We start from the raw sequence: 25,301 nt of genomic DNA on the forward strand, positions 1-25,301 counted from the left end.
AAATTTGGTATTGTTGGAGGGAATGACGCCACCCGGCTTTGCGACGTCCATTCCGTTTCCGTTTCTGTGGCGTTGATGGTCGTCTAGTCGATAAATAATTGCATTCAATAATACGTTTTCAGTTTAAAACTAATCTTACCGATTCGCAGGCATTCCGGTGAGTACAGATTATTGATTAGCTTCGTTCATTATCAGCTGAAAGCTTAAAATGCAATAGATTCGGTGTTTGAAATATCTTTGATGTCTTCTCCGGTATCGGCGTAACGCTATCCCAATGACCCGTTGAGGCACGCTATGCGGGTGGGGATTGCAATTTGTTTTCGCCAGTGTACATTTATTTAAGGCGTAATATGTCGAAATACAGAAATTTTTGAGCAGCCGAGATTATATTATGCTTCCCGCTCTTTCAACACTCGTAATATTTACGTTCTAGCACTAGAACAGCGACTTAGGGCACGCGAAGCTAGCTGAAAATTCTTGAAAACCCGACATGGCAAGGTGGCCTTTAATGGCGCATCACCGGGTATTCGGTCTACAATCTATCTTGAACACGGCGTCGCGTCTTTTTGTAATTGTATAATAGGGCGGAAATGTAGATGAGATTCTCGTCTGCTAGTATTTTCAGTGATTTATGTTCCCGTACGCGGAGAGGAAAAACTAGAGCTTACGGCAAAAGAATTCGTGGGATTCACATAGATTATTTGTCGTTCAAACGCTGCAAGGCGTCTCTTGCTTCATTCCCTAGGATCTCATGGGCTTAACACGCGACACACCCTCTTTCTCTAAATGCATCAACGCACATGCGAGAACCTCAAAAATCACTTCGATTCATGGACATGGCACCCTGCACTGCAATAATGATGTTGTTCGAAAGACAAAATCTGTGGGCTCTCTTGAAAATATCCCTCAGCTTACTTTACGATTACAGTGCATGACGGCACTTGCTATTGGTCCAAGTGACTCTAGATATGCGCCGAGCTTATGGTACGTGGTGTCGTACTTTGCGATGGGTGGAAGCGGCACAGTAAAATATTTTAAGAGAAAAGTGTGCTATTGAGTCGTGACCGACGTTCATGCGTTAAGCTGCCGGTGTTTCTCTCCGTATATGGAATCACCTCTCCGGCCCTCACAAATATTTCTTTCAGCTTACCAGCAATAATATTTGTTGTTTTTGCATATAAATAATTATACCAATTGTATCTTTATTTTGTGTTTGTTCTAGCTGATACTTCCTTCTTACGAAAATGACTGAAGAAAAGGTATTTACTTTTACACTAGCTAGATATCCTATTAATTTTTTTGTGTAAACAATATTAATATATGGATAGGAATGAATTATAAAGTAGGCGAGATTTATTGTACTCTCGCTTCATATTAAAATTGCCTTATCTTATTTCGATTAAGCTCAATGTGGTAGCTGATTTTGCTCAACATTAAAATTTCCTAATTCAGCCAAATATCGCATTACTTTTGCTTAAAAAAAAAAAAAAACAGGTTTCCATGAAATTCGATAAAATTTCAATCGTTAGTTAATGGTATTATTTTACTCGTATGTGGCAACTTGAGCCTTACGTTCTGCCACTTGACCTTGTTATTAGGATGAGAAGTTGCTGTTTAATTATTTTTTTCCTTGCCTACTTTTTGTCATAGGGGAATTTGGGATAACACAATTTCTCTTATTAATATTTAATGTAGTAACTGGTGTTTCTTTCTTTACAGAAAATAGTTTCTACCGCTGCACCGGTAAGTGAAAAAGCACAAGATCACCCACTCGCTATACTAAACCATGCTCGACATATTTCACATCAATTCAAAGTGAATTTTGTGAGATTTGTTCATTAGTTGGATCGAGCTATAGAAAAGTTAACTCTTCAACAGACACCATGTTTGTATTGTACATTAATATGGTCGATTTGAAAGATACAGTACTACTTGGATTTTGCACGTCGAACCTGTTTTATCATTTCCTAAATTGATTTGGAATAATTGTATGGTAAAAATAAATACTTATTCAAAAATATTCCCTACTAATTCTCCACATCACAAATATGTTTCTTTATTTTCATCGATAGAGAAAAACTAAGATCTTTGTCGGCCGACTGCCAGAAAATTGTCGAAACGATGAATTGCGTCAGTTGTTCCTACGCTTTGGCGAAGTCACAGAGTGTGATGTGATGAACCGTTACGGATTTGTTCATATGGCACGGGAAGAGGATGCAGCAACGGCAATCAAAACTCTTCACAATTCAAGTTTCAAAGGAGCAACCATCAACGTCGAACAATCGACAGGAAAATCTCGAGGGGGTGGCGGCGGGGGTGGTGCTCGGAGAGACGGCGATCGTCGAGGTGGTCCTATGAGAGGGGGACGCGGAGGTCGGGACGGAGGTCGTGACGGACGACCGGGACCATATAATGATCGTCGAGGTAAGAATACCAACAACAGTATGATAAAGAATTTTTATACAATATGTCAAAATGATCGATATTGTGATATCGTTCGTTGATGCATGTAAATTTTTTTATGAAAATGCCTTAGAACCTGGGCAAGGACTTTCTGTAATTCAGACAGTTCCTAATCTTCCGAGGCTAAATCAAATAATCCTTGTATAATCCCAGTTAAATCTTATCATATTTGACTGATTCATGGCAAGGATACAAATCGTCCAAATTAAACTATAATGCCGATAATAAAATAGAATATTCTATAAAAGGACAAATGAGAAGCAACCTGAGTTTGTTTTCTTCAGGTGGTAGCCGGGATGGCGGTTTTGGTGGCAATGATCGAGGTGGACGGGGTGACTTTGGTAGAAGAGGTGATTTCGGCAGCAGCAGAAATGGTCCCGGTGCCGGGGGTGGTTACAATGACTATGGTAATCGGGGAGGTGGCGATTACACTGGTCGTGGCGCTGATTTCGGAGGCGGATACAACGATCGTGGTGGTTACGGACAAAATAGCGGAAGTGGTCTAGGAGGGTACTCGACAAGCTCACCAGGAATGGGAGGAGCATACGGCCCTGCTTCAGGGGTTTCTGGAGGATACGGACCTACCGCGACACCGGAGTATGGACGAGGTGCAGACTTTGGTCGAGCTGCAGACTTTGGAGCAAGAGCAGATTTTGGGGGCCGATCTTGTAAGTAATGCTTCCAGTTAAGTGAACCTTATAACTGCATAGCATCCATGTTTTTGCTCTATGATATGGTTGTATTAGATCATAGTCATATGTATGACGCTTATACTGATCTGCTTGCAAATTTTTATTTCTTGAAGCAGCAAGTATGGGAGGTGACTTCAGTCGTGGTGGCCCAGCTGATTATGGTCGAAGTGACACATTTGGTGGCGCTCGTACTGCCGATTATCCACCAAGAAACGATTACGATCGCGGGGTATCAGGACCGATGAGGAATGGAGGTGCCACAGCAGCTTATGGCGGAGGTTTCACAGAAGCTGGGTATGCTTTCCCAATTCATCATGTTTTTAGCTTTCCAAACAAGTAGATTTCTTTTTTCTCATTTCTCTTCGAAGTTCTTCCTGGTGAATTTATCCCAAAGAATAATTGCGTTCACGCAATAACTCAATGCCAACTAAGCATGACACGTAGATTTCACATATACTAGGCAACGTTAGGTACTAAAAAATTGCTCTGATCATTCGATGTGGATGAAAGATAATTTACTAATAATATTGTAACGCTGCGTAACAGGGGTTTTCCAGCAGGGTCAGGAGTTATAACTAAAAGTCAAGGGGAAACTGGGGGATTTACTCAGGATGGACCAATGCAATTCAACAGGAACGAAGAGACTCCCCTTACTAATTTTCCTCTATTTGACAGGCCTATTGGTGCAGTACCCAATTATAGCACAGGTCCCGGGCCACAAGCGGACATGTTTAGCAGAAGACCGGGAAGTGCCGCTCCTAGCGGAGGGTACCCTCCAGTCGGTGGAGGGTGAGTAATTTAAGTAATTTTCCATAATATGCGACTGATAAAATTCATTTGAAACAAACACGTATTTGAAATTCTTATGGCTGTCCGGATGGCTAGTGAAGCTTAGCTTAGCTTAGCTTATACTTCGCTTCAACAACTGAACTCAAGACAAAAGCCTCGAAATTTGGGCAAGAAGTGTCTTCCTTAAATTAAGACAACTTCTAATCTTTCAAGGCAACATAAAGTCCTCGTTTAATCCCAGTTAAAACCTTTGTATTAAACTGATTCATGGCAAGGATACAATTCCCTCAAAAATTATGCTAAACAATCCAATGTCCGTTTAATTCGTATGATTAATTGGTTTTTCGGTGTACTTCAGTTACAGCGACGGATATGACAGAACGGATCCCTATGGTCCAAGGAGTGCCGGGCGGTGAGTTGATATTATCACTGATTTTTTGCCGTTTGGCGTTCGTACGCATCGTATATTATAAATCTCTGTCTGCGAGGTTGATATTTTAGGCAGCGAACGCATTCAAATGAAAACCGTTATTGTCCCGAATCACAGTTGATTACGACAGTTTTCTTGGTCCTAGACCCTTCTTCGCTTTACCTAGACTTCCCTCGTGCCGTTACCTGGCTGCACAATCACGTTTTTTCGCGTCAGTTTTCATTAAAAAGTAATTTGTTTCTCAAGCGTCAACGAAGGGACAACAATATTTCAGTTTGACTGACGGCAGTCTTGATTCTTCTGCCCTGTAACTCTAACAAGCCGCGGTACGAAGCGAAACAATTAATCTGCGATTTTCAATTTTTGACCTTTTAGCTTCCCAGGTCCGGCAGACTCGATGCCGCCGAGGTACTAAAGTACTATACCGATCGGTAGCGTTCGTCGGAGACAAATAAATACCTTGCGGCGATTAGCGTGCGGTTATAAACCTGCGCCACAACTGTTTCGATCTACCCTGTGTATGAAACAAAAAAAAAACGCAGTCCACTCAATTATGAATTAATGCAACCTTAATGTATAATTTATATTAAACTTAAAATAACCATTTTAAGATACCTATCATAAGATGCAGTTAGACCGAAAAAAATTATTAACGCATAGCTTAGATTTAGGTTCATAGCGACACTATGTTAGTATTAAATTCCCACGACAATTATTGTGTAGCAAAAGTGAATGGGTTTCGCGTGACTATCGCTAACCGTTCGATATAAAATTTTATACCCCGAATCGAGTTTCGTTGAGAATTAGTTTTGTTGCCAGGTTTATCTCACGTATTGTAGAGAACGTATTTTGCTGACGACAGTGTTGGTTTTTTAACTGAAATAATATTCCATTCAGGCATAGACCAAAGGCCAACAGTTTGAAACCTTACTGAATATAAGATTTTTCATTTCCCTAGTTAGCGTAGGATCGCAGTGGAAAGGGTAAACATGAGCTATGAGGGACATGCTGTGTATCATTTATTTTTTTTTTATTTTTTTATTTTTTTTTTTTTATACATGTAACAACTATGTCTGACTGTTCATCAATAAACCGAAAACGTCATTGAGATGATTTTTAATGTATGTCTACAAATTTCTAATCGGAAATTCATACATTGCGGAGATAGAGGTGAAATACAAAATGTATGGAACGGTTGTCTCTTCCCTTTAATAATAATTTCACTCGTCATTCGCAGATATGCTGTAGTGCACGGTTGTATTTATTTCGTCTTAATCAGTTTTCCGTTATTACAATACATATATATTTTTTATTCTTTAATGCTGTATTGAATTTTCACATGCCGAATAATTGTAAATTGTTCTTCTTTAATACCCTGAGCGATTGGATGAAAAGACAATGCCCAAATTATTGATAAAAAACCAATGATTTTTGAGACAACATTGGCGTTGATTTGTTTAAATGATTAAATCCGACGCATCCCACCCACAGCTCTTTACATAGTAGATTTCAAACGAGTAGAAAAAAATATGTGACTCGTCCCGATCTAAATCATGAATCGTGACATCGTGCCTAGGGTGTATTATGTAACGAGTATAGAAATCAAGAAAGGCAATCCATTGAATCCCAATTTTGGGTATACAAAGTTATCGATCTTAGCCCCTGGCCACGCGTTGCCCTGGGATGCGAGCGATGAAGTGGCTGTTGAAAAACACTGCTAAAATTGTCGGTTTAGTCCGAATCCATTGGAAAATGACCTGGGTTGCCAGAGAACACGATTTGCAGTCACCTTTGTCTGTACGCGTGGCTTGTTTATGCGAACGCACGGCTGGATTAGCTCGATATCAACTGGCCACTTATACTGCAATAACGAGAGTGCAAACGAAGCGTTGGCGTTGCCCGGCTGTAGATGCGAGCGCTTAACTGGATTAGCCGGATATCAACGGGCGACGCTCGACATCTTCTTATAAATGGAGAGCAAAAACAACGGTCTCCTCTTGCCTATAAGCGCCCGATAGATGCGGATAGAGACTCTGGCGATTTATCATCCTCCAATAACCGGATAGCGTGAAGCGATTGCGTTTCCGTTCCAAAGCTGATGGCTTTGAAGTGGGAAAAGGTATGTTGAGACGCGTGCGCCCTTCACTTTATTTTTTCATTAATACCGTTTTTAGAATACATGCAATTCTATGCCATCATACGTACACATCTGTATCCTTCTACTGTATACATACATATACACCTCCGTGTGTAATTCATGCATTTTCAATTTAATCGAACTTGCCCCCTATCAAGTATTTGCTTCAGCGGCTGATTATCAATTTTCTATATAATAATTCGCATATTTACATGAAATCAATAAATAGTACACAGTGTATTGTACTACGTTACTTGCGTGCTATCTACGGCTTTTGGCGTTCGTTGAGAGTTCAAATTGGCTGAAAACTGTGAAATGCTACAAATTGACGAACTCTGGCGCTAGAGTCATGCCGTCGTTTTCTTACACTTCCGACATTGCGCTACTGGAAATTGCGTGGTTAATAATGCGAATAAACAGGATGGTACTACCACACCAACCACAAGCCACAGGTTCGTTTAGGGTGCAGATATTTCCGTGTAAAATTTAATTGAAATGGTGGCAATTTTTTACTTTCTTTCTTCATTTTTTCATCTCTAATTCTATGCTTTTCCAAAATTGACTGATTTTTGTTGTCGTTCAGCTCTCGATATGAAATTATTAGAACGAGGCCGCGAGAAACATATATGCTTGATATTTGACGGTTCACGTGCCGAAAATTAGTCAATGAAGTGCATTAGGTACACTCGTTCTCTAACAAAATTCATAATTCTTTACTTTGCGCTAGAGAGTCTGTATTAATATAATTTTCTTAACAGATATCCATCAGGATGAGCGGACTATTACCTCCATTGAGATGAACTCAAGTTGGAATCCCTCGAGTGAATAAATGCCATCCACGGTGAGAGAAGCAAAAAAGGTGCCGGATACAAGGCAGATGACACCGAACATGTGCCATTACTTCTGGTTCAGCTGATTTTGTTGTACCAAAATAAACGTATAATACATGACTTCATCAAAATAGAATCCTGTGTACTCGCATATTTCCAATTCCCTGTATTTTTGTACACCACCTGCGACTGCAGGAGACTTGTCAGTTGTGATTGTCGGGAGTTCACAAGGAGAAAGACAGACTGTGGGATTTTTATACAGCTGCCTATTCCCTCATTGAAGAACAATTCTTATTACCTATACTGTTCGTATGTATTCAATTGTATAAAATGGGATTCAGAGTCCGGTAAGTGATACCATTGCATAGCGAACCCTCATGGTATGAATTCTGCGAATTTACCACTGCGGTTTCGTGGAATCTATGCCATTTTTATATTTCTGTGTCAAATGAAAATGCGCGGAGTGGGTTTCTTCAGAGTTGTGCATAAAATGGGGCCGCAAAGCCCGGTTTCGCTTTTGAGATATATGGACTTTGATATTTGTATATAAGTATACGTCACGTCGCGATCGACCAGGGCACCCCCTGAAGTTAGAGTTTGGTACATATTTTCATACCACTAAAGGAATATCGCCGATAACTTCATAGTTATATTTTTATATACTTATATATGTTTATATACTTGTAGTTTAAAACATGTTTTCAAAAACCGCGAAAAACTATATTTCATATTGCATCAAACCCAAAACTACTCTGAGCTGGAGTCTGTTTGCCAGACTCTCAATTGATTTGTCTCAGTTTCCGGTTTCCGCCGCCCGTCATGTGCGGGTCTGTACTGCCCAACAGTGTGCGTTTGATGCTCGTAGCGATGCATGCTCCTCGTGCACAAATTCGTACGGATTTGGACAGATAGTGATACAGTTTCATCGAGCAATCGTTTAATTTTTAAAAGAAACGATACGACGTGCAAGCAAGCCTGTTCGATAAAAAGAATTTCATTCACAACTGCCCAAAGGTGAGTACCGTAACGACAATTTGAACCGGTTATTAAATTGGCGTTAACCTCACAAGCCATCACATGGCGATCGCGAATGTCGCTCACCCGTCTGGTCTGCAAGCGTCAAATTCCAGGTTTCGAATATTCGATAACTTGGACCTTATGTCGTTAACATCTTGCTTCATCTTATGATAATACCTACATATGTTTGCTCGCGTATTTCATGACACTAGGACAGCCCAAGCTGTGAGAATCAGAAAATTCGTATCCTCGGAATATCTTTTCATTATTATAATTGACACTAGAGATCGTTCAGTTATTCGTAAAGGTGGTGATTGTTGTTAATTTCTAAGTATCTGAGCATGATAAACGCAGGTTGTTGCAAGTATTAGCAATTCTGGAAATTTTCAGATGTCTGTGACCTCGTCAAGGCTCAGCAGTGTATCGTCGATATTGAAAGGCCCAGGCATCAGAGCAAAAATTATAAACCAGGCAAACAGAGTACAATTCAAACTTCCAAAAAATCTCAAGGATATATTGCTTAGCTTCGAAAGTGGCACAAGTCATAAGCAATATGAAAATCTTGTGTGTACCATTCGTGACTCGGAAATTAGGGTATGTATCATTATACTAAATTTTTAGTAAAGATACTTTTAAACATAGTCGTAATTTCTATCTGTTTGCCATGTCTTACAACTCTCAACTTTTTCCAGGAAAGTGAGTTGATAGATTTGTTGACGGAAACACACGCTTGTATCTCGTTACTTGGCCCGTCACATAGATTATTTATCGAGGCACTGCTGACGCTTAATTGGACAACCAGATCGTTGCAAGTAACGACAATCTACAAAGGATTTCTCGAAGATCTAGTATCTGCTCATAACTATCATGCCAAGCTTATAATAGACAAGCTAGTAGATCGATTTAAATCTGGTAAGTCAAGATGTCACGTACCTGACTTGACCCATAACTGATTTGCAACCATGAACGACCCTCTTCATCTAACTCATTATTCATTTTCAGAAGAGGATGACAATACTACGGAATGGGAATTTTCCAAATCAAAAAGTCAGGATCTTCAAACGTTAAGGCATGTGCATGACGTCCTGCGAATGCTTATGAAAATTATTCCCATGTAAGAATATAAATTCTTATGCACTACCGGACAGACGAGTTATTTATAATGCCTCCTAACTCTTGTGTTTCATTTGTAGGGCTACCGACGTTTTGTTACAATCACTTGTAGCAAATTATCCTTACTGGAGGCTCAACACGCAAAGACATGAAATTTACATATATGCCCTTCTTCAAATACTGGAGTATGCCCCACATCTCAGATCTGACATTCTTTCACTGATAATCAACAGGTATTTGAAATCGGACCTTGATGCAACGTGACGCGATATGAATTACCTATTGTTCTGGAGATAAATTAATCGTGAATATCGGTCGATCCCTACTTTACAAATATTTTTGGGATTGTTCTTCTTAATCAACCAAATATAAATCAAACTTGATTAGAAAATGACCTCTTATTACAGGACGTATTTTTATTCATAATATTGTTATTTTTTTACTTGTATTGTATCGATAGACCTTGAGTGTATCGATAACCTTGACTTAAATTCAAACTTATATTCAGTCTGGACAAATTAAAGATGTGACGGGCAATTTCATTCAATTGTAAGAAACTTTTTTTGGCAAACAAATGTAAGAGAATGCTGTTATGTTTAGAATAGTTTCTATTCTTCTCTTGCTCTGAAGGAGCAAAGACAATAAAGTATGATCAAGTCGAGTTTAGGAAGATTGCGAAGGTGGTTTTAGAGAAGCTGTCCCCATGACGAGAATATATTATCTAATTACCTACGTGTGTACTGTTTTGTTTTCAGGTTAATTGTTTTGGACGTTTATGCGCCACGATCGGAAATAGACGAGTGCGAAGATGACGAAGATATGGAGGAAAGTGACGATGCGGCACAGATCATATTTGCATTAGACGAAGTGCAGGGTGACGCAATAAAAAATGAGAAACAGAAGGAAATACGAAAAATGAAACATCCTGTGGCGCACACGTTGGACGTATGCATGGAGCAGGTGCTTGCATATATATATAACTGCTGCCACAATCAGGGAATTCTCAACTGGGAATCGTTGAAAAGTCTCTATCACGATGTCCTAAAGATGTTTGAACAAATAATATTGCCCACGCACGCCAGTCAGCACGTACAGTTTATCATGTTCTATATTTGTAGTTTTAAACCGACAGTATCCGAAGCCTTTGTAAATTGGCTGTGGCAGAAAGTCTCAGACCCAAACGTTGCCCCTGTTATACGGCAATCTTCCGTATCCTATATCGCCAGTCTACTCGCCAGAGCTACATTTATTCAACTTGAGTATGTCAATCATTAATAAATGTGAATTCTATATTTATTTTACGAAACTTATCCTTCAAAATTGCACAGGTTTAGTCTTGACATGTCTCTAGTGCGATATTTCTAAAATTTACTTATCAAGGCACCCTAAATAATAAAAATTTCAATTTTACAGAGTGATCAAAACAACGTTATTGAAAATGTCTATGTGGATACACAGTTACATATCGTCGCAAGATAGCCTCGAGTGCGCCAATAGCGATGTAAGGGTGCATGGGGTATTTTATACCGTATGCCAGGCAATGTTCTACGTCATTGCTTTCAGGCACAAGCATCTCGTCGAGACTAGAAAAAGTAAGTAGACATGGTTTCAGTTCAAAGATTTCAATTTCATCAATGGCCATCACTTGCAAACTTGTATATTTTTTCAGACTTGTTGTTCCTTCAAAGCCTGAATCTGACGAAGATTATAGCTTGTCGACTGAATCCATTAAAAGTTTGCCAATCAGCAGTAGTGCGGAATTTTGCGGCTGTAACGCGCACCTACCAGCTGGCCTACTGTTACACAATAATCGAGCACAATGCTCGGAGTAATCTACCCGTCGTTCAAAGTACCAATCGTGTCACTCTCTGGCTGGATACTTTCTTTCCTTTTGACCCCTACATTCTCCTGAGAAGTGGCCCAAGATTTACTTCGATTTACATGGTATATCAAGGCAGCGTCTCCGATGAGGAATCAACATTGACCACTTGCAGAGATGATAATGACGATGACGATTTTATGGATGAAACCTCAATTCCTTTATCGAGCTCGTGCAATCATATGGATGTCTTCTCTTATGGAACGTCACCTGGTTTCTTACAACTCTGAACATTCAATTCTGTGTAGGGACTCGCAATGTCTCAGGTCTTGTCATAAAATACCTACAAATGGTACCTATCCATCTTTTTATATTACAAAAGTATTTTATTTATTTGTTGATAATTGGAACTACTAAAATATCGACACATCACTGGCGTGGAATCGATATTTTATCCCAAATGCTACAGATTTTTCTAAGAAAGTCATTAAACGCCTAGCAATATTTCTAATCAAGCGTTGCACACCAAGCTATACAGTACGTTGTGCAATGAATTGGGATGATTTAGTTCAATTGATTGCGTGGTAAACTTGATGTGTAATCTTGTACATAAAGATGAATTTTACAAATGATCAATAATTTGGATAGCAGTATAAATTGATTCAAACATCTTTTAATTCTGCGTGTAATGTGTATAAATATACAAATACTGATTTTCTTGGTCAATTTTCAGTTAGTCTTTATCGTGATACTGAACTTTGGCGGTTGAACGCCATTGAACTACACTATACTAATGTCCTCGGGTGCCTCGTCCTGCTGACCAAGTAACACAGTCAGAGCATGCTCCAAGTTTTCAGGCAGGTGGTCCAATAACATCCTTGGCATCACCGATAACTCCATGAAGTCTTCAGCTTGGGCCCAACGCATTTCGTACCGACATTTGTCACTTCCGTTTTCATCACTGTAACATACTCGAGGCTGGTTATCGGATCTTAGCTCAAATGAAACATTAATCTCAAAAGAGGTGAATTTTCTCAGTTAACATCAATGAAAGATTATTATCAATCAAAAAGCATACATAGTTACGACGTTAAAAGGTGAAATATTCAATTCGCGAATTACCTGTCTTTTTGCTTGGGTGCTGATTTGAACCTTGAAATATGAAGTATACGCCCAGCTGTGTATAATCGAACGCTCGAGTACCTTCGCATAGCCACATTGCGTTCCAATAACGTTGCATCCTTAAAAAAGAAAGAGCATTGCACTAGAGCACGACTCAAGGTAACGGATATATGATTCGTTAATGGAATACCACTAGAATATAATTATTTACCAAAATGCTACATTTAAAAATTAGACGCGTCAAACAGGAATTTGATAACCACTTGATGTATTGTTTTTATATTCTAATTCAGACTTCTGCTGCTATCTAACGACAATCTAGAGGAGCTATTAAATTATACTCACCATCTGTCTTGTGGGTGGATCGGAAAGGAGCGGAAGTTGCCCTTGCATAGATCCAATTGTGTTACCGTTTTGCCACAACTTTTCGAGGTCCCTCTCAGGTATACCGAACAAAGTATAACCGAGACCATTGAGGACCACTCTGTACTGAAATCATTGTGAGTCTTTAATCTATTTTTTTTATGACTACTGCGCGAAACATTTGTATTTCTTTTTCACAATACATCGATAAATCTGACATGCCGCAAATGATATTGATGTAGGGGCATATGTCGTATGGAAGTATCACATTGCATACGGATTACCTTGGGTAAACGGCAAGCCTGAAGGGTAATAAGTAGAGAAGTCCTGAAATTTTCAATGCTGTCTACACCGAGTCTCATAACGAGGTCATCGCCAAGACCTATTGTGAAAACAAATTCTTCGGTGATCCTGGCAGCTTCTCGACTAAGTAATCCAGCTATAATACACACGAGGTAATTGCGATTAAGCACTTGTCAAAGGTATATAAAAATTTTTTAGACGGTATTCTGGTGTGAAAATGACTAGGGGTAAATTATTCGCATTCGTAGTGCAGGAACAAATTAACAGCATCTCTATCCGCTTTGTGTAAGTTTTAAGAAATTGCCACGGTATCCGCTCACCTGGTGTTGAGAACGCGTAGACTCGAAGATCCGGATAATGCGGTCGAATCAGTAGGGCCAGGAGGACGCATAATCCAGCACCCAGACTGTGACCTTGAAAATATTTGAAAATTTCAGACCCGTGTGATATACATTTTTTAAAGTTGTACGCAATTACCTGTGAGCGTGAGGTTGTAGTGCGGGTACATGGTAAAGGCTTTTGTGAGAATCTTGGATTGATCGAGCTGTTTCAATAGCACCTTGGCACCAATAATCATCCCTCTGTGAGCCTGTAATAAATCGTTGATTCTTACTTTTGCCGAAATTGTGCCAATTTCAAAGAAAAAGATTCACTTGCCATAATTTACGTACCATACTACCCGGTGGTAGGCCATCCGCTTCAAATACATCGGAAGCTGCTGCAATATCTGTAAACAGATCACGCAAAGACAGCGATCCCCGAATCACGATAACGATACTTGCAGTTTTATGGTCGGCAACCACGCAGAAAGGTATCTGTCGTTGAGATGAAGAAAAATTCTGTTAGTTTCGTAGAAATGTTTTTTCCAGCTTGTTGGTTCATTTCATTTCTATTCACCTCGCAAAGATGGTTCCGAAACGATGCGTATAAGATATCGTCATCTGATAGTCGAGACAAGTATTTTACACCTGCAAGATTGCACAAACAGCAATTGTCATCGATCACCGCGTTGTGCTTCCGCCTAGAACAAGCCAAGGTGTCACAACGAAAATTAGCGATAGTTAGTTAGGTCAGGTTCACCCTGCAACTTGTATAATTAAACTTTTAATTTCATCTTCCTGAAATCAGTAGTTTCACAGTTTAGTTCAATATACCTGAAACACGCGCAACAAGTCATGTATTTGGCAAGTCTGAAGCAGCCCGTACACATATGCTGATACATGACAAATATCCAAGCGTAAGAAGCTACGGATAACTGCATGTAATGCTGAGCCCATTCTAGCGACATCCAGCTCGGTGCAAGACGAAAAATTTCCCGTGCATCTGCGTCAAATTAGGAGAGAATTAATCGAATAGAAGCAATTGGGAATATTATCAAATGAGAGAAATTATATTATTTAAGCCTTGATCTCACCGGAAGTATATACTGGGCGATTTAACATGTGAAACCGCCTCAATTCAAGAGTCTCCCGCTTTTGTCTTACTCTCATCAGAATACAGCCCGCCATAACGTCGGATGGAACTAGATCTGTGCCTCGAAACAGTGCGCTCAGTAATCCTAATACATACGATGAAAACGAAATTACGTTTTTTCAAGTTGAAAAAATGAAGCCGCTGTAATTTGACATATCTAACCGACTTATTTCACTCAGAAACGGACCAGACGCGAATCATTTCTAAGCATGTCAATGTTGTGCGAAATTTGAGAAGTATAAGCTTCGATTTTTATGTCATTAAAATGACATAACGCAGTCTCTATCTCTAATAATCGATGCTCCGCAAAATCGGTGCAAGCTTCGTCGCATACAACAATCACATTACAACCTCATCCATATGTACCTATGTCTCACCAGCAACATGTTGAAACGTTTCGTCGGCACTTTCGTCTCGCTGCATCCACCATAAAAATTTGAACCTCCGTATCCACGTGCTGGATACTTTGCGATGTTCCTCGAAATCTTGTAAAGTCTTATCTCCGAAGCCTAAAGATCCTAGAGGATCGAACACAAGAGCCATTCCTAGCATCGTTAAGCCAAGTAGTACCCAGTGGAACAGAACCAGCCCTTCTACGACGGGTATCGTATAGTTGTCATCGGAACATTCAACGTGTCGAGTGAATATCCAAAATGTTCCCAGAACGTTCCACACTACTTCGGGGAATAGTAAGAGTACCCTGAAACATCAACGTATGTATTACTGTTTTTCAGCCACACTCATTGTACAACATGTTGACCATAGGTGGGAGGGATTACTTGAAGGAAGACGGGTGATCTGCGAGAGGGATTGAGAACTGCGACCTATGTGGCTTACTTGACGGTCAGGAGCGGTTCGACCAGTCGACGGGAGTACGTGTCTGTGATAGCCCCTCTCGAACTGTGGGTTACTATGACGAATAACAGCGTGGCGATAATGCTCAGGAGCGTTAGTTCCCCAGCTAGGAATACACGCACTAATTCTCCACCGGTACGGCATTTCCAAGTCTCGTCGTAGTATTTTATGCACGCAATTGTCATTAGGATTAACCTGAGGGAATGGGCAAAGCTGTGACACGTGTCTAGAGGATTTTTAAGTATTCACAAGGTAAATCAGGTTCTATGGAATATTTGGAAAATGTCTATTGACGTTCAAGCCTTACCAAATAATTCGAATGAAAATTTCGAATAGCCCGGGATATACAAGATCGTCAGTAGCCGCTAACCACTTGCGTCCAAATAATTTCAAGGCTGGCATTTTTCTAAAAAATAGAAAGTTACATTTTCTTAATAATATCCATATCTACCATTTGAATCTGGTCTCGTTGATATTCCTAATTTCGTTGATGCAGTTTTTATAATACTCGAATTCTGTAAACAGTCAATGATATTCTTTGAAATGGAGACAAAATTTTTCGTGCTACTGGCACACAGATTTTTCGCCAACTCTTCTTCCGCAGTGCAGTGTTGGAAGGTGGATTTACGGCGAAGGATTTCATTTTGCGTTTCAGCAACATTCCATGAATTATAAATAAATCATCACAGAAATGCTTGTCATTGTCTCGTCGCGCTCCCGTTAAAAACCGGTTCTACATAATGACATGCACATTATTACTTACAGGGAATGCAAACAATCCGAGTTGCTCTTTGGCCGACGTACTTTAGTGCGAAATATTCAAATTTGTCGGCCCCGTGTAAGTTTAGCGGTGAAATTTTACCGCCACGGTTCTCCACTTTGTTTGACTAACTACTACGTCGCGACCACACTACACCGCAAAGCCGAATTGTGACTTGTAGGTAGACGTAAATGATTGCTTATACACACATGTAGCTCGATATCGACACACCAATTGCACCTGCGTATTCTTTCAACAAATAACTGTTTATATGAATAAATAATTCAGAGAAATGCGCTTGATCTCGTATTTACACCGCAGGTGGGTAAAGTTCGAAGACAACCGTCGCGTCGTGATTTTTAGTGAGGCTGCCGTCGAAATGAAGAAGCAGACTCTTCCTTAAAATTTGTCAAACCGTTTTAACGATACTTATACATATATGTGTGTATGATACATGGTAAAAACCGCGACTGCTGTGTACTAGGTGCGTCTGTACCAAATTACGGAATATAGTGAAAGTTGGCGCAACGCGGAGAAAGCTCCAACCTGTACAAACTGTTCGCTCTATCATTCCTATATTGCGTCTGTTGATCCTGATGCGGAGTGTGTGCTTGTTAAAACGAAGAGGTACGCACCGCATGTGCCCGCGCGTGTATGTGAATTTGTACGTATGGCAGATGCCCGTAGGTTCTCGTCAAGGCTTGAAAATCAAGTTTCCAGCAAAGAAAAAATCGTTTTTAGGGCTTGATACGGCGATAAAATAACGACTCCGTATGCATATGCTGCTGCAAACTGCAACGACATTTGGCTAGTACCAATTTTTGTTTGCACCCTATAATTTAAAGAACTTCTCAACCTTTTTTTTTTTTTTTGTTTCCTTCCTACTGTGATAAGAAATGATGGTGCAAGCAGAAATTACTTGTATATTACCTGAATTGCTGTTGCAGTATTAAAGGAAGGTAAAAGGTATAATTGTACGTACAGTGATCATTACGACGGTTGCGTAGAATAACCGGCTATTTCGAGTAAAGTTCAAAAACCGGCTATTTCGCGTTTGAAATTTTTCGGACGCAAATTAAATTGGTAGCACTATAGATTGTGTTGGATTATCATTTCGGCATAATGACACTTAATGTCATTACCAATTTAATGACATTATGCCAAAATGATAATTTTTAATTTCATCTCAATATACGCCTGATGCTTTACACTTTCATTTCATGACATTTAATGTCATTACGCCGAAATGATAATCTTTAATTTCATCTTAACATTCGCCTGGTGCTTTATACATTCATTTCTGCATTACAATTACGTAGATAAGCATATAATACCTACATTCACAAAAACAGATTAATTGTGAAATTAAAGCATGAAGTAAAAATATGATAGCGATGCTGATATACCCATACCTCGCTTTGCGGCCTAGATATGTTCCGGAAAAATTGGCGGCGAACGAATCAATTATTTTTTCAGAAACCCATAACAATTCAATTGGGTCTATTCCAATTTTTCATGAAACAATATACTTTTTAGTTCGTAAAGCATTTTATTCTCTTTATTTTCTATTAAAATGGTTACATAAATGTAATTTTTTTGTAATCAAGAAAGGCCATCATAGCGAAATGCCGTATAGAGAGGTATAGGTGTACTTGATCAATTGATTTTTCTCAGAATCATAACATATTCTTGCGGTTCGTTGACTTACCTTTTATATGTATACGCACGAATTCGAATCAGCGCATAGTATACGCGTTAAAGCGTAAAACGTATTAACAGCTACAATAATATTATTGCGGGGTGTATCGTTAAGGTTGAACTCCGGCCCAGCGGTAGGAAATGTCTGGGGAACATTTGTCGAAAAACTATTTTTCACGCAAGAAATTAAACTATCTCTACCGAAGGTTTCTTACATATTTACGTCAAAGCTAGATTAGATTCGATCATTGACAAAAGGAGCTAATCAACACAGTTCCGTTCTGTCTGTAATGACGGACGATATTTTCCTGGCCGTGTTACTACGCACGAGACAGGACAGGTATGATTTTTAAACTTTTTCCGCTTGCGGCGATCAAGGCGCGCGCGCGACTGACTCAGTTTAAATTCTCATTAGCTCTGTAGGCTTTGTTACAGACAATTCACAAGGTGGCGCTTCTACCTACCTATACATATACCGGGCAGATTTCTCGGAAGTAGAAGTAGAAGATAGTTACTCGGAAAGTTGATGCTAATGCTATTTGAAAATTGGCTTTCTTCGGCTGAAATGAGAAATCTGTTTAAATGTTGGGTGCTTGGAAGAAATGTAGCAGGTAGGTGGGAGCACTTTATTTGATCACTTTTATCATTTCGTACATTACAAACAATGAAATTTTTTTCTGTCAGCGGGTGATACGGCCAAAATAATTACATCTCTAATATTTACTGTTATCTGCCTATTCAATTTATCACACGTACAAAGATCATCGCCACTTTCGAGCAACTAAGCAACTTTCTCACTCTTGGTATTTTAGGCTGTAATTTTGAATATTATCACTTTTGAAAATTGGACATTAAACCGACCGTTCAAGCAATTTAAATATGACACGATCTGTAAGAGAACTGTTAATCTTTTTTTCTCGAAAATAGTTCAATAAAATTTGAAAACAGTCGATAGTCAATGTATTTATCCGATCAATAAATTATTGCTACTACTCTTAAAAAGTTTCCAATGATTATCAGAGTTCATTTCGCAAATTTTCAATGATGTTCGATTAAACAAATGGAGGGAACCTAATACTCTAAAGACATCTGCTGGCATCTGGCGTTGATTTTATTTGAGTTGCCTCCTGCGGGTAACAAAGCTCCGCACCTCCTGCCGTCGATGTTCGCGTCATCTCGGGCCACTCGGGCGCCGTCGGGAACTGACATTGTGATGATGATAGTCGTGTGAGGGGTGAGTTTGTTGAATATCCCTTTTCGCCCACATTTGTGACAAATATTAGCTCGTCAGACGAATGTCGTCGAGCTGAGGCTTCTGCGTCCACAAATTGCCATAAATGTACAGTCGCTTGTGCTGCGAGTAACGAATTTATTCGTCGAACAAGACGCCAGGTACTGATCTGAAATAATTGTTGGCTTTGAAGGTTACGTTATTTGTATGTGTACCTTTGGAGCGATGAAACCATTCCGCGTAATGCGTCGTCCTCGCCTGTAATACCCGGAACGATCATGACGAAGCTAAGGATGACAATTTCCTTGCTCGTATGCCCGTAATTCTAAAAAGATTGTTGACAAATGGTTGCGGCCGGGAATACGGTTATGCGTCAAGGTGGGACGCGGCGAAATGTTAGAATTCTCTTGTTGGGGGAACGGGGAGTTGGAAAAACCTCCCTGATACTCTCCTTGGTTAGCGAGGAGTACGCCGAGGATGTCCCCAGTAAGGCTGAGGAGATCACGATACCAGCTGATGTCACTCCGGAACAGGTCCCCACTCACATAGTTGATTACTCAGGTTAGTGTCCGGCTCTTTTTATCCATGTTGGTACCAGAATATATCCTGTACCTCGGGTCGCCGTTATATCAACATCCATGTTCCTCGATGTCGATGTCAACACATTTATCTCGCATTGAGTTCAAACTGGAATTCTTAGCTGCAGAACAGACCGACGACCAGCTAGGAGAGGAAATTCAAAAGGCTCATGTAATTTGTGTGGTATATTCGGTGGAGGATGAAGACACATTGGACCGGGTGGCCAGCTACTGGTTACCCTTAATCAGACAGTCGTCGGCGGACAACCGATGCCCAATCGTCCTTGTTGGCAATAAAATCGATCTCGTCGACTATTCAACTATTGAGGTTGGAATATGAGACACTTACGATACAAATTGAATAGAACGCCATTGCCTTGGAAAAACTTGTTACTTCCCAAAATGTACTACCTGCTATTCTTGTTTCAGGCCGTTTATCCAATTATGAAAGAATTTTCAGAAATAGAGAGCTGCATCGAGGTAAGCAATTGCTATTTCATCTTCCTACTTACATCCACTTGTTATACCGTTACGTTTATTTTCTTAATTACAGTGTTCTGCCAAAACGTTGCAAAATATTTCAGAAATGTTTTATTATGCGCAAAAAGCTGTCCTGCATCCTACTACACCCCTATACAACTATGACACACAAGAGGTAAGTTTTTTGCATTATCGGTACACTCGTGTATCGGATGTCCATTGAATTAAAATAACGAAATAGAGATATCGAGTAATCAGCAATTTCCAATTCATGGGTAAAAATAATATCTTTTTGTTTTTGATGTGATATTCGTTTGAGTTGCAGTTGACGGACGAATGCAAAACTGCACTGAGAAGAATATTTAAGGTACGTAGAATTAAGCTGATGGAAATAAACCAATTTGACTTTCTAATCCTTACAAATTGCAATATTTATTTTTTTTTTCAGATATGTGACCTTGACAATGACGGTCTGTTGAACGATATGGAATTGAACACATTTCAACAGTGGTGCTTCAATACTCCTCTGCAACCTCAAGTTTTAGTTGATGTGAAAGCAGTTCTTTCTAAAAATATTACTGACGGGATTAGCGAGGGCTGCGTCACAATGAAAGGTAGGCAACGGTGATCGATTACTTTCTTACATTGACAATACTATCCCTACTCTCTTAGTCACACAAATTCTTACTCTACAGCATTGTAGTTACTTTTGCTTTTCTCTTAAAGCTATTTAAATGAACTGCGAGGATACGTGCTTGTAGAGAAAATAAAAAGCAAATATATTAATGTTTCCAGGGTTCATGTATCTGCAGTGTCTATTTATACAGCGAGGTCGCAACGAAACAACATGGGCTGTTCTCAGAAAGTTTGGTTACGACAGCGACCTCTTAATGTCCAAAGAATATATCCACCCTCCGTGAGTACCGTATACTTGGTAATCAAATGAGATGTACTTTATACCTATTTCAATTTTTTGGATTAATGGTTCTTATAGTTTGAAGGTGCCATTGGGCTGTACTACTGAGCTATCGCACAAAGGCCAGGAGTTCCTAGCTGTACTTTTTATGCAACACGACTGCGATCATGACGGCGCTCTATCTCCATTAGAAATGGAGATGCTTTTCTCTCGCTGTCCAAGTCCACCCTGGGGTGACGAATATCGGTTCGTCGTACCTACCAATGAAAAGGTTTGCACCCATCCGGTTTTCTTTATTTTAGCGTCAGTTATGTATTCACCTCACACAGCCAAATCATATTCCAGAAATCACGTGTTGATCACTTGAAGATTAGCCACCCTTGTTTAAGTACCAAGTTGTTGACTATTGATATTTTGCACTCCATTGATTCAAAACAATGGACGCATTAGACCTTGGTTCAGATTCATTTGCAAAACATCAGTTGTAGATAATTGACAGTAACAACGTTCATACAATTGATTGTTATTTCACAGGGTTGGATCACATTTCAAGGATTCATGTGCCAGTGGGCGTTGATGACGTTGACCAATGTACGAAAAACTTTGGAATACATGGCATACCTCGGCTACAATATGTATAATAACGAATGTCAAACAAATGCTATTAACGTGACTCGTGAGAAAAAATTGGATTTGGCCAAAAAACAGTCTAGCAGAAATGTGTATAGCTGTCACGTTATTGGACCAAAGAGCAGCGGCAAAACAACCTTATGCAGAACTTTCGTAGATCCAAAGCTTGAGGTGATTAAAATTTCCGATTTAAAAGTTCTGTCAGCAGTTTCTATTTTCGAAAATTTCAATTTCTAAACTACCTATGCGTCACTTTGATCAGGTACTTGACGAATGTTGACAATTTACGCGTTTTTTAAGGTCTAATGTGATTCAATTTTTACATGCTTTAATTTTAGAAAATCTTACGGTGGGGTTCACAAGCCTGAATTGGCAATGATTACCAATGATCGTGTAGCTTTAAGGATAGATGATCAATTTTTCTTTACCACATTATTGTACTTATTTCTTTATCCTTTAGAAATTGAAACCAGATATCGTCCCATCTACCTCACACATCACCGTTAATACGGTGCATGTATATGGACAGGAGAAAACGATTGTACTCAGGGACATAAATATTCTGAACGTTCAAGACGCCTTGACCCCTGCACAAATTCAGTGTGACGCTGCAGCCCTTGTTTACGACGCTAGCAATCCAAAATCGTTTGAGTACATTGCTCGGATTTTCATTGTAAGTTCATTAACTTTCATCCAGCACTATGTCCGAATTAATTACGAGTTATCGTTAATACTCAATAGTATTAAATTATCAAGTATATTGAACTTTAAAATCTATTCTACTATCAAACTATACACTATACTATCTTGAGATACTCCAATTGTCACTAGAGCATGGCATATTGTTTGATGGTGCTCAATTCAACGTATAACTGGGAGTATGTGTGCTGCATATTAATTGGAATTTATTGGTTTTGTAGAAATACTTTGCCGACAGTAAAATACCGGTACTGATAGTCGCAAACAAGAGTGACCTAATGGAAGCTAAGCAGGACTATCTGTTGCAGCCCAACAGTTTCTGCAGCAAATACAAATTAATGCCACCTCAGCCTTACAGTGTAACACGTACTGTGCGTCGTGAAATATTTGTCAAGTTAGCTACTATGGCAGCATTCCCGTAAGTCCGCATTATTTTTAGTAAAAAATCTTGGTTCACAACGATTATTATTATCCAACGTATCTAGCTTGATGATCAAGATTTTGATGATTGGTTATCGTTTACAAATATATAGGTATAATGGAACGAGTCAGATTCGCAATATTAACTTGCTACTTTTTCAAACAATGAAATACTAAATCAAGAAATAGGTACGTTGGTGTAAAAAAATTGGCTGTCGCAAAACATTAATACAAAAAAATTTGACATTTAGCCGCTTTCAAGCAGCGTGGGTATTATTTTACAAGCACAGGTTGGTGGAATTAAAATGATCCAAGTTATTGAACAGCTTCAACTCGACACATTTGCACCTGCACCTGTAACCAGTGCACTCACCTAGAAACATGCGTTATTCAACCTTTACGGCATGAAATCGCGCGCATGTTACAATTACATCATTTGACTTTACTGATTCTCGGGCGTGCTTCGAACATTATTATGTCATCGTATTCCTATTTTCAGTCCACTGAGGCGTATGGTCCACATGTTACTTGTGAAACCCTCACCCATTGAGTGGTGGAGTTCGATTAGAAGGTTCACCTTATTATTACTCTTTTTATTTGTTTGCCATAGTGTGCATGCGTGTATTTGTCTTTCTGTCACATACCCGTTTTACAATAATTCAAGACGAAATCCTTATTGATGAGATTACGTGTACATGAATTATGTCAAGTTTCTTCAGTACAGGATTATCCTATTGACATCTCTTGGTACATTCAATAGAATTGCGCCGTTTATTTAAGAGCTTTATTGGTGTATTCAGTGACTAATTAGATCGTTGCAGAGAAATATAACTGAAAGTTTCATTTATCAAGTTCAACGTCTTGTTTTGATTGACTCCTGGCGATTTATTTCTAGCTCGCACGACGGTATACCTAGTTAGTTGTTGCTTGTTTGTCTCTAATTACCACGTTCACTATAAAACCGTGTTTCACGACTTGTTATAATTGAGGGAGAATTCTGTACGTATTCTGCGTTTTGAATCCTTCAAAACAAGTATACCATATCGATTCTATTATATCCTGCCTGATTCGCACTTTATGCCTGTCCTTGTACCGAAGCTGCAAACTTATTACTACTGAACAATGCAACTAATATTAGGTGTAATACTTTTGTCCGATTATGCAATCCTGCAATTGTAACGGTTTGACCTTGTTCACTTAACGTACTAATTAAGTAGATTTGCCAATTTGTTGATTATCGGTAGAGACTTGCATTGTTACACAATCATTTCTTGATACTGTAAAGTTAATGCAAAGAGATGTTTTTGATGTACTGAAGTGCGTAAATTATGGAATATGATTGCAGGCACATGAAGCAATTTGGATTGATACAAGGAGAGTCAGTCGTTTGGTGGAAAGCTGGGCTAGGACTTGCTGTCGCTACAGTTGCTGGATTTGTTGTGATGCGCGTCCTGAATACTGACAAGAGATAGTGGATCATGCCGCTAACTTACGCTGTCACAGTGACAAACCGTGTTTTTAGATAGTCTCTGTATGATGATGCATATACACCTCTATAGGTTTACATAGTGTTGCACATATATGCCACACATTAACATCACCTTGCGTTGAGTGCTGTTCACATGTGTCCTGTTATCGTGACTTTCAGGCACGTGTTATACATACACACAAATAGATTGTTAGTAGGAATTCTTTGCAAAGAATGTGAATAAAATTATTTTTGCTTTACTGTTAAGTTGCGGAACTAAACTCAAGTTTGAATATGCGACACAAATATGTAAAGAATATATATACGTACATAGGTATGATGAATATCTTATATTTATATGTAGGTGAAAAAAATATTTATTCATTACTTCTAGTTATCATTGAAAATAAGACGTTTCATTTGAAGAGTTATAGTGGCAATAATTCTTATTCGTGTAGGAGGATAAATTGATCCCCATGTAAGGTATAGTGATAGACACCATGTAACTCGTCTTCTGTGTGCTTTGCATTGTTATATAAAGCCGTTGCATCTACGCATGACATTGAATGCAATAAAGTTATAATTGTCAAATAATTTGTGCCCTACTGGGCTTGCACCGTACCTCTGTGAATGGTCAAAAATCGTCAGCATCTTGTTTATTTGGATTGTTCGAGAGTACAAGAGGGAATTATGTTTTTTTTTACGGATATATTCTGAAACTAAATCAGAAACCTGTGGCGAGTTAAATTTTTATAAATTTCCTGTCAACAAAGCGACACTATTGCAAAATTATGCGCAATTGATTTTTAATCATTCTTATTTTTGAGATTTTCAGATCCAAAATTTTTTCATCACAGACTCGATTTGCAGGACTCTTTTTGCAGATCCATTTGTGGAATTTGTACACTCAATGTATAGAACGATTTATTCTACCCATAATAATACTGATTTATAATTCTTGTTAAGAATTGAGCGAATCGGAGAAATTTCAGGGAAAAACTACTCCTAGTATCAC

At 39.1% G+C, this 25,301-nt stretch overlaps 4 protein-coding genes across 15 annotated transcripts; 3 read left to right on the plus strand and 1 right to left on the minus strand.

Moving 5' to 3' along the window:
* The first annotated feature begins 9 nt into the window (after positions 1-9).
* Positions 10-7,477, plus strand: LOC124309174 (keratin, type I cytoskeletal 9-like). Of its 6 annotated transcripts, none has more exons than XM_046772518.1 (9): positions 10-157; positions 1,223-1,259; positions 1,720-1,743; positions 2,073-2,424; positions 2,748-3,131; positions 3,269-3,449; positions 3,702-3,944; positions 4,303-4,356; positions 7,270-7,477. In XM_046772518.1, exons 2-9 carry the CDS (start codon positions 1,245-1,247, stop codon positions 7,283-7,285), a joined length of 1,269 nt encoding a protein of 422 aa, XP_046628474.1. In that variant the 5' UTR covers positions 10-157; positions 1,223-1,244; the 3' UTR covers positions 7,286-7,477. The 6 variants fall into 6 exon arrangements, with proteins under 6 accessions (XP_046628474.1, XP_046628472.1, XP_046628473.1 ...); XM_046772516.1 differs by lacking the exon at positions 7,270-7,477 and adding an exon at positions 4,750-5,487; XM_046772517.1 differs by lacking the exon at positions 7,270-7,477 and adding an exon at positions 4,750-5,487 and having other exon boundaries at positions 3,272-3,449.
* A 689-nt stretch (positions 7,478-8,166) lies between these two features.
* LOC124309171 (RNA polymerase I-specific transcription initiation factor RRN3) lies at positions 8,167-12,165 on the plus strand. Of its 2 annotated transcripts, XR_006909189.1 has the most exons (9): positions 8,167-8,355; positions 8,749-8,952; positions 9,051-9,270; positions 9,361-9,472; positions 9,552-9,704; positions 10,227-10,730; positions 10,885-11,063; positions 11,141-11,642; positions 12,024-12,165. XR_006909189.1 is itself a non-coding variant. In XM_046772513.1 (8 exons), exons 2-8 carry the CDS (start codon positions 8,749-8,751, stop codon positions 11,578-11,580), a joined length of 1,812 nt encoding a protein of 603 aa, XP_046628469.1. In that variant the 5' UTR covers positions 8,167-8,355; the 3' UTR covers positions 11,581-11,645. The 2 variants fall into 2 exon arrangements, 1 of the variants encoding a protein (XP_046628469.1); XM_046772513.1 differs by lacking the exon at positions 12,024-12,165 and having other exon boundaries at positions 11,141-11,645.
* LOC124309168 (diacylglycerol lipase-beta-like) lies at positions 11,948-15,808 on the minus strand. 2 transcript variants are annotated; one of them, XM_046772505.1, is made up of 13 exons: positions 15,714-15,808; positions 15,389-15,601; positions 14,929-15,251; positions 14,493-14,636; positions 14,233-14,401; positions 13,976-14,099; positions 13,750-13,893; positions 13,556-13,667; positions 13,399-13,491; positions 13,060-13,214; positions 12,758-12,901; positions 12,413-12,531; positions 11,948-12,251 (listed from the first exon to the last, which is right to left on the minus strand). In XM_046772505.1, the coding sequence occupies exons 1-13, from the start codon at positions 15,806-15,808 to the stop codon at positions 12,071-12,073; spliced, it is 2,016 nt and encodes a 671-aa protein (XP_046628461.1). In that variant the 3' UTR covers positions 11,948-12,070. The 2 variants fall into 2 exon arrangements, with proteins under 2 accessions (XP_046628461.1, XP_046628462.1); XM_046772506.1 differs by lacking the exons at positions 11,948-12,251; positions 12,413-12,531 and having other exon boundaries at positions 12,758-12,896.
* Positions 15,809-18,845: 3,037 nt separating this feature from the next.
* Positions 18,846-24,880, plus strand: LOC124309169 (mitochondrial Rho GTPase). Of its 5 annotated transcripts, XM_046772508.1 has the most exons (15): positions 18,846-19,098; positions 19,289-19,656; positions 19,796-20,001; positions 20,103-20,153; positions 20,227-20,328; positions 20,479-20,520; positions 20,602-20,767; positions 20,949-21,069; positions 21,148-21,340; positions 21,604-21,870; positions 22,160-22,372; positions 22,620-22,816; positions 23,070-23,108; positions 23,318-23,389; positions 24,164-24,880. In XM_046772508.1, exons 2-15 carry the CDS (start codon positions 19,440-19,442, stop codon positions 24,288-24,290), a joined length of 2,013 nt encoding a protein of 670 aa, XP_046628464.1. In that variant the 5' UTR covers positions 18,846-19,098; positions 19,289-19,439; the 3' UTR covers positions 24,291-24,880. The 5 variants fall into 5 exon arrangements, with proteins under 5 accessions (XP_046628464.1, XP_046628463.1, XP_046628466.1 ...); XM_046772507.1 differs by having other exon boundaries at positions 18,846-19,656; XM_046772510.1 differs by lacking the exon at positions 23,318-23,389 and having other exon boundaries at positions 18,847-19,656.
* Positions 24,881-25,301: the final 421 nt, after the last annotated feature.

Source organism: Neodiprion virginianus, chromosome 7 (assembly GCF_021901495.1).
Source record: "Neodiprion virginianus isolate iyNeoVirg1 chromosome 7, iyNeoVirg1.1, whole genome shotgun sequence".
In the NCBI taxonomy this organism is placed as follows: Eukaryota; Metazoa; Arthropoda; class Insecta; order Hymenoptera; family Diprionidae; genus Neodiprion; species Neodiprion virginianus.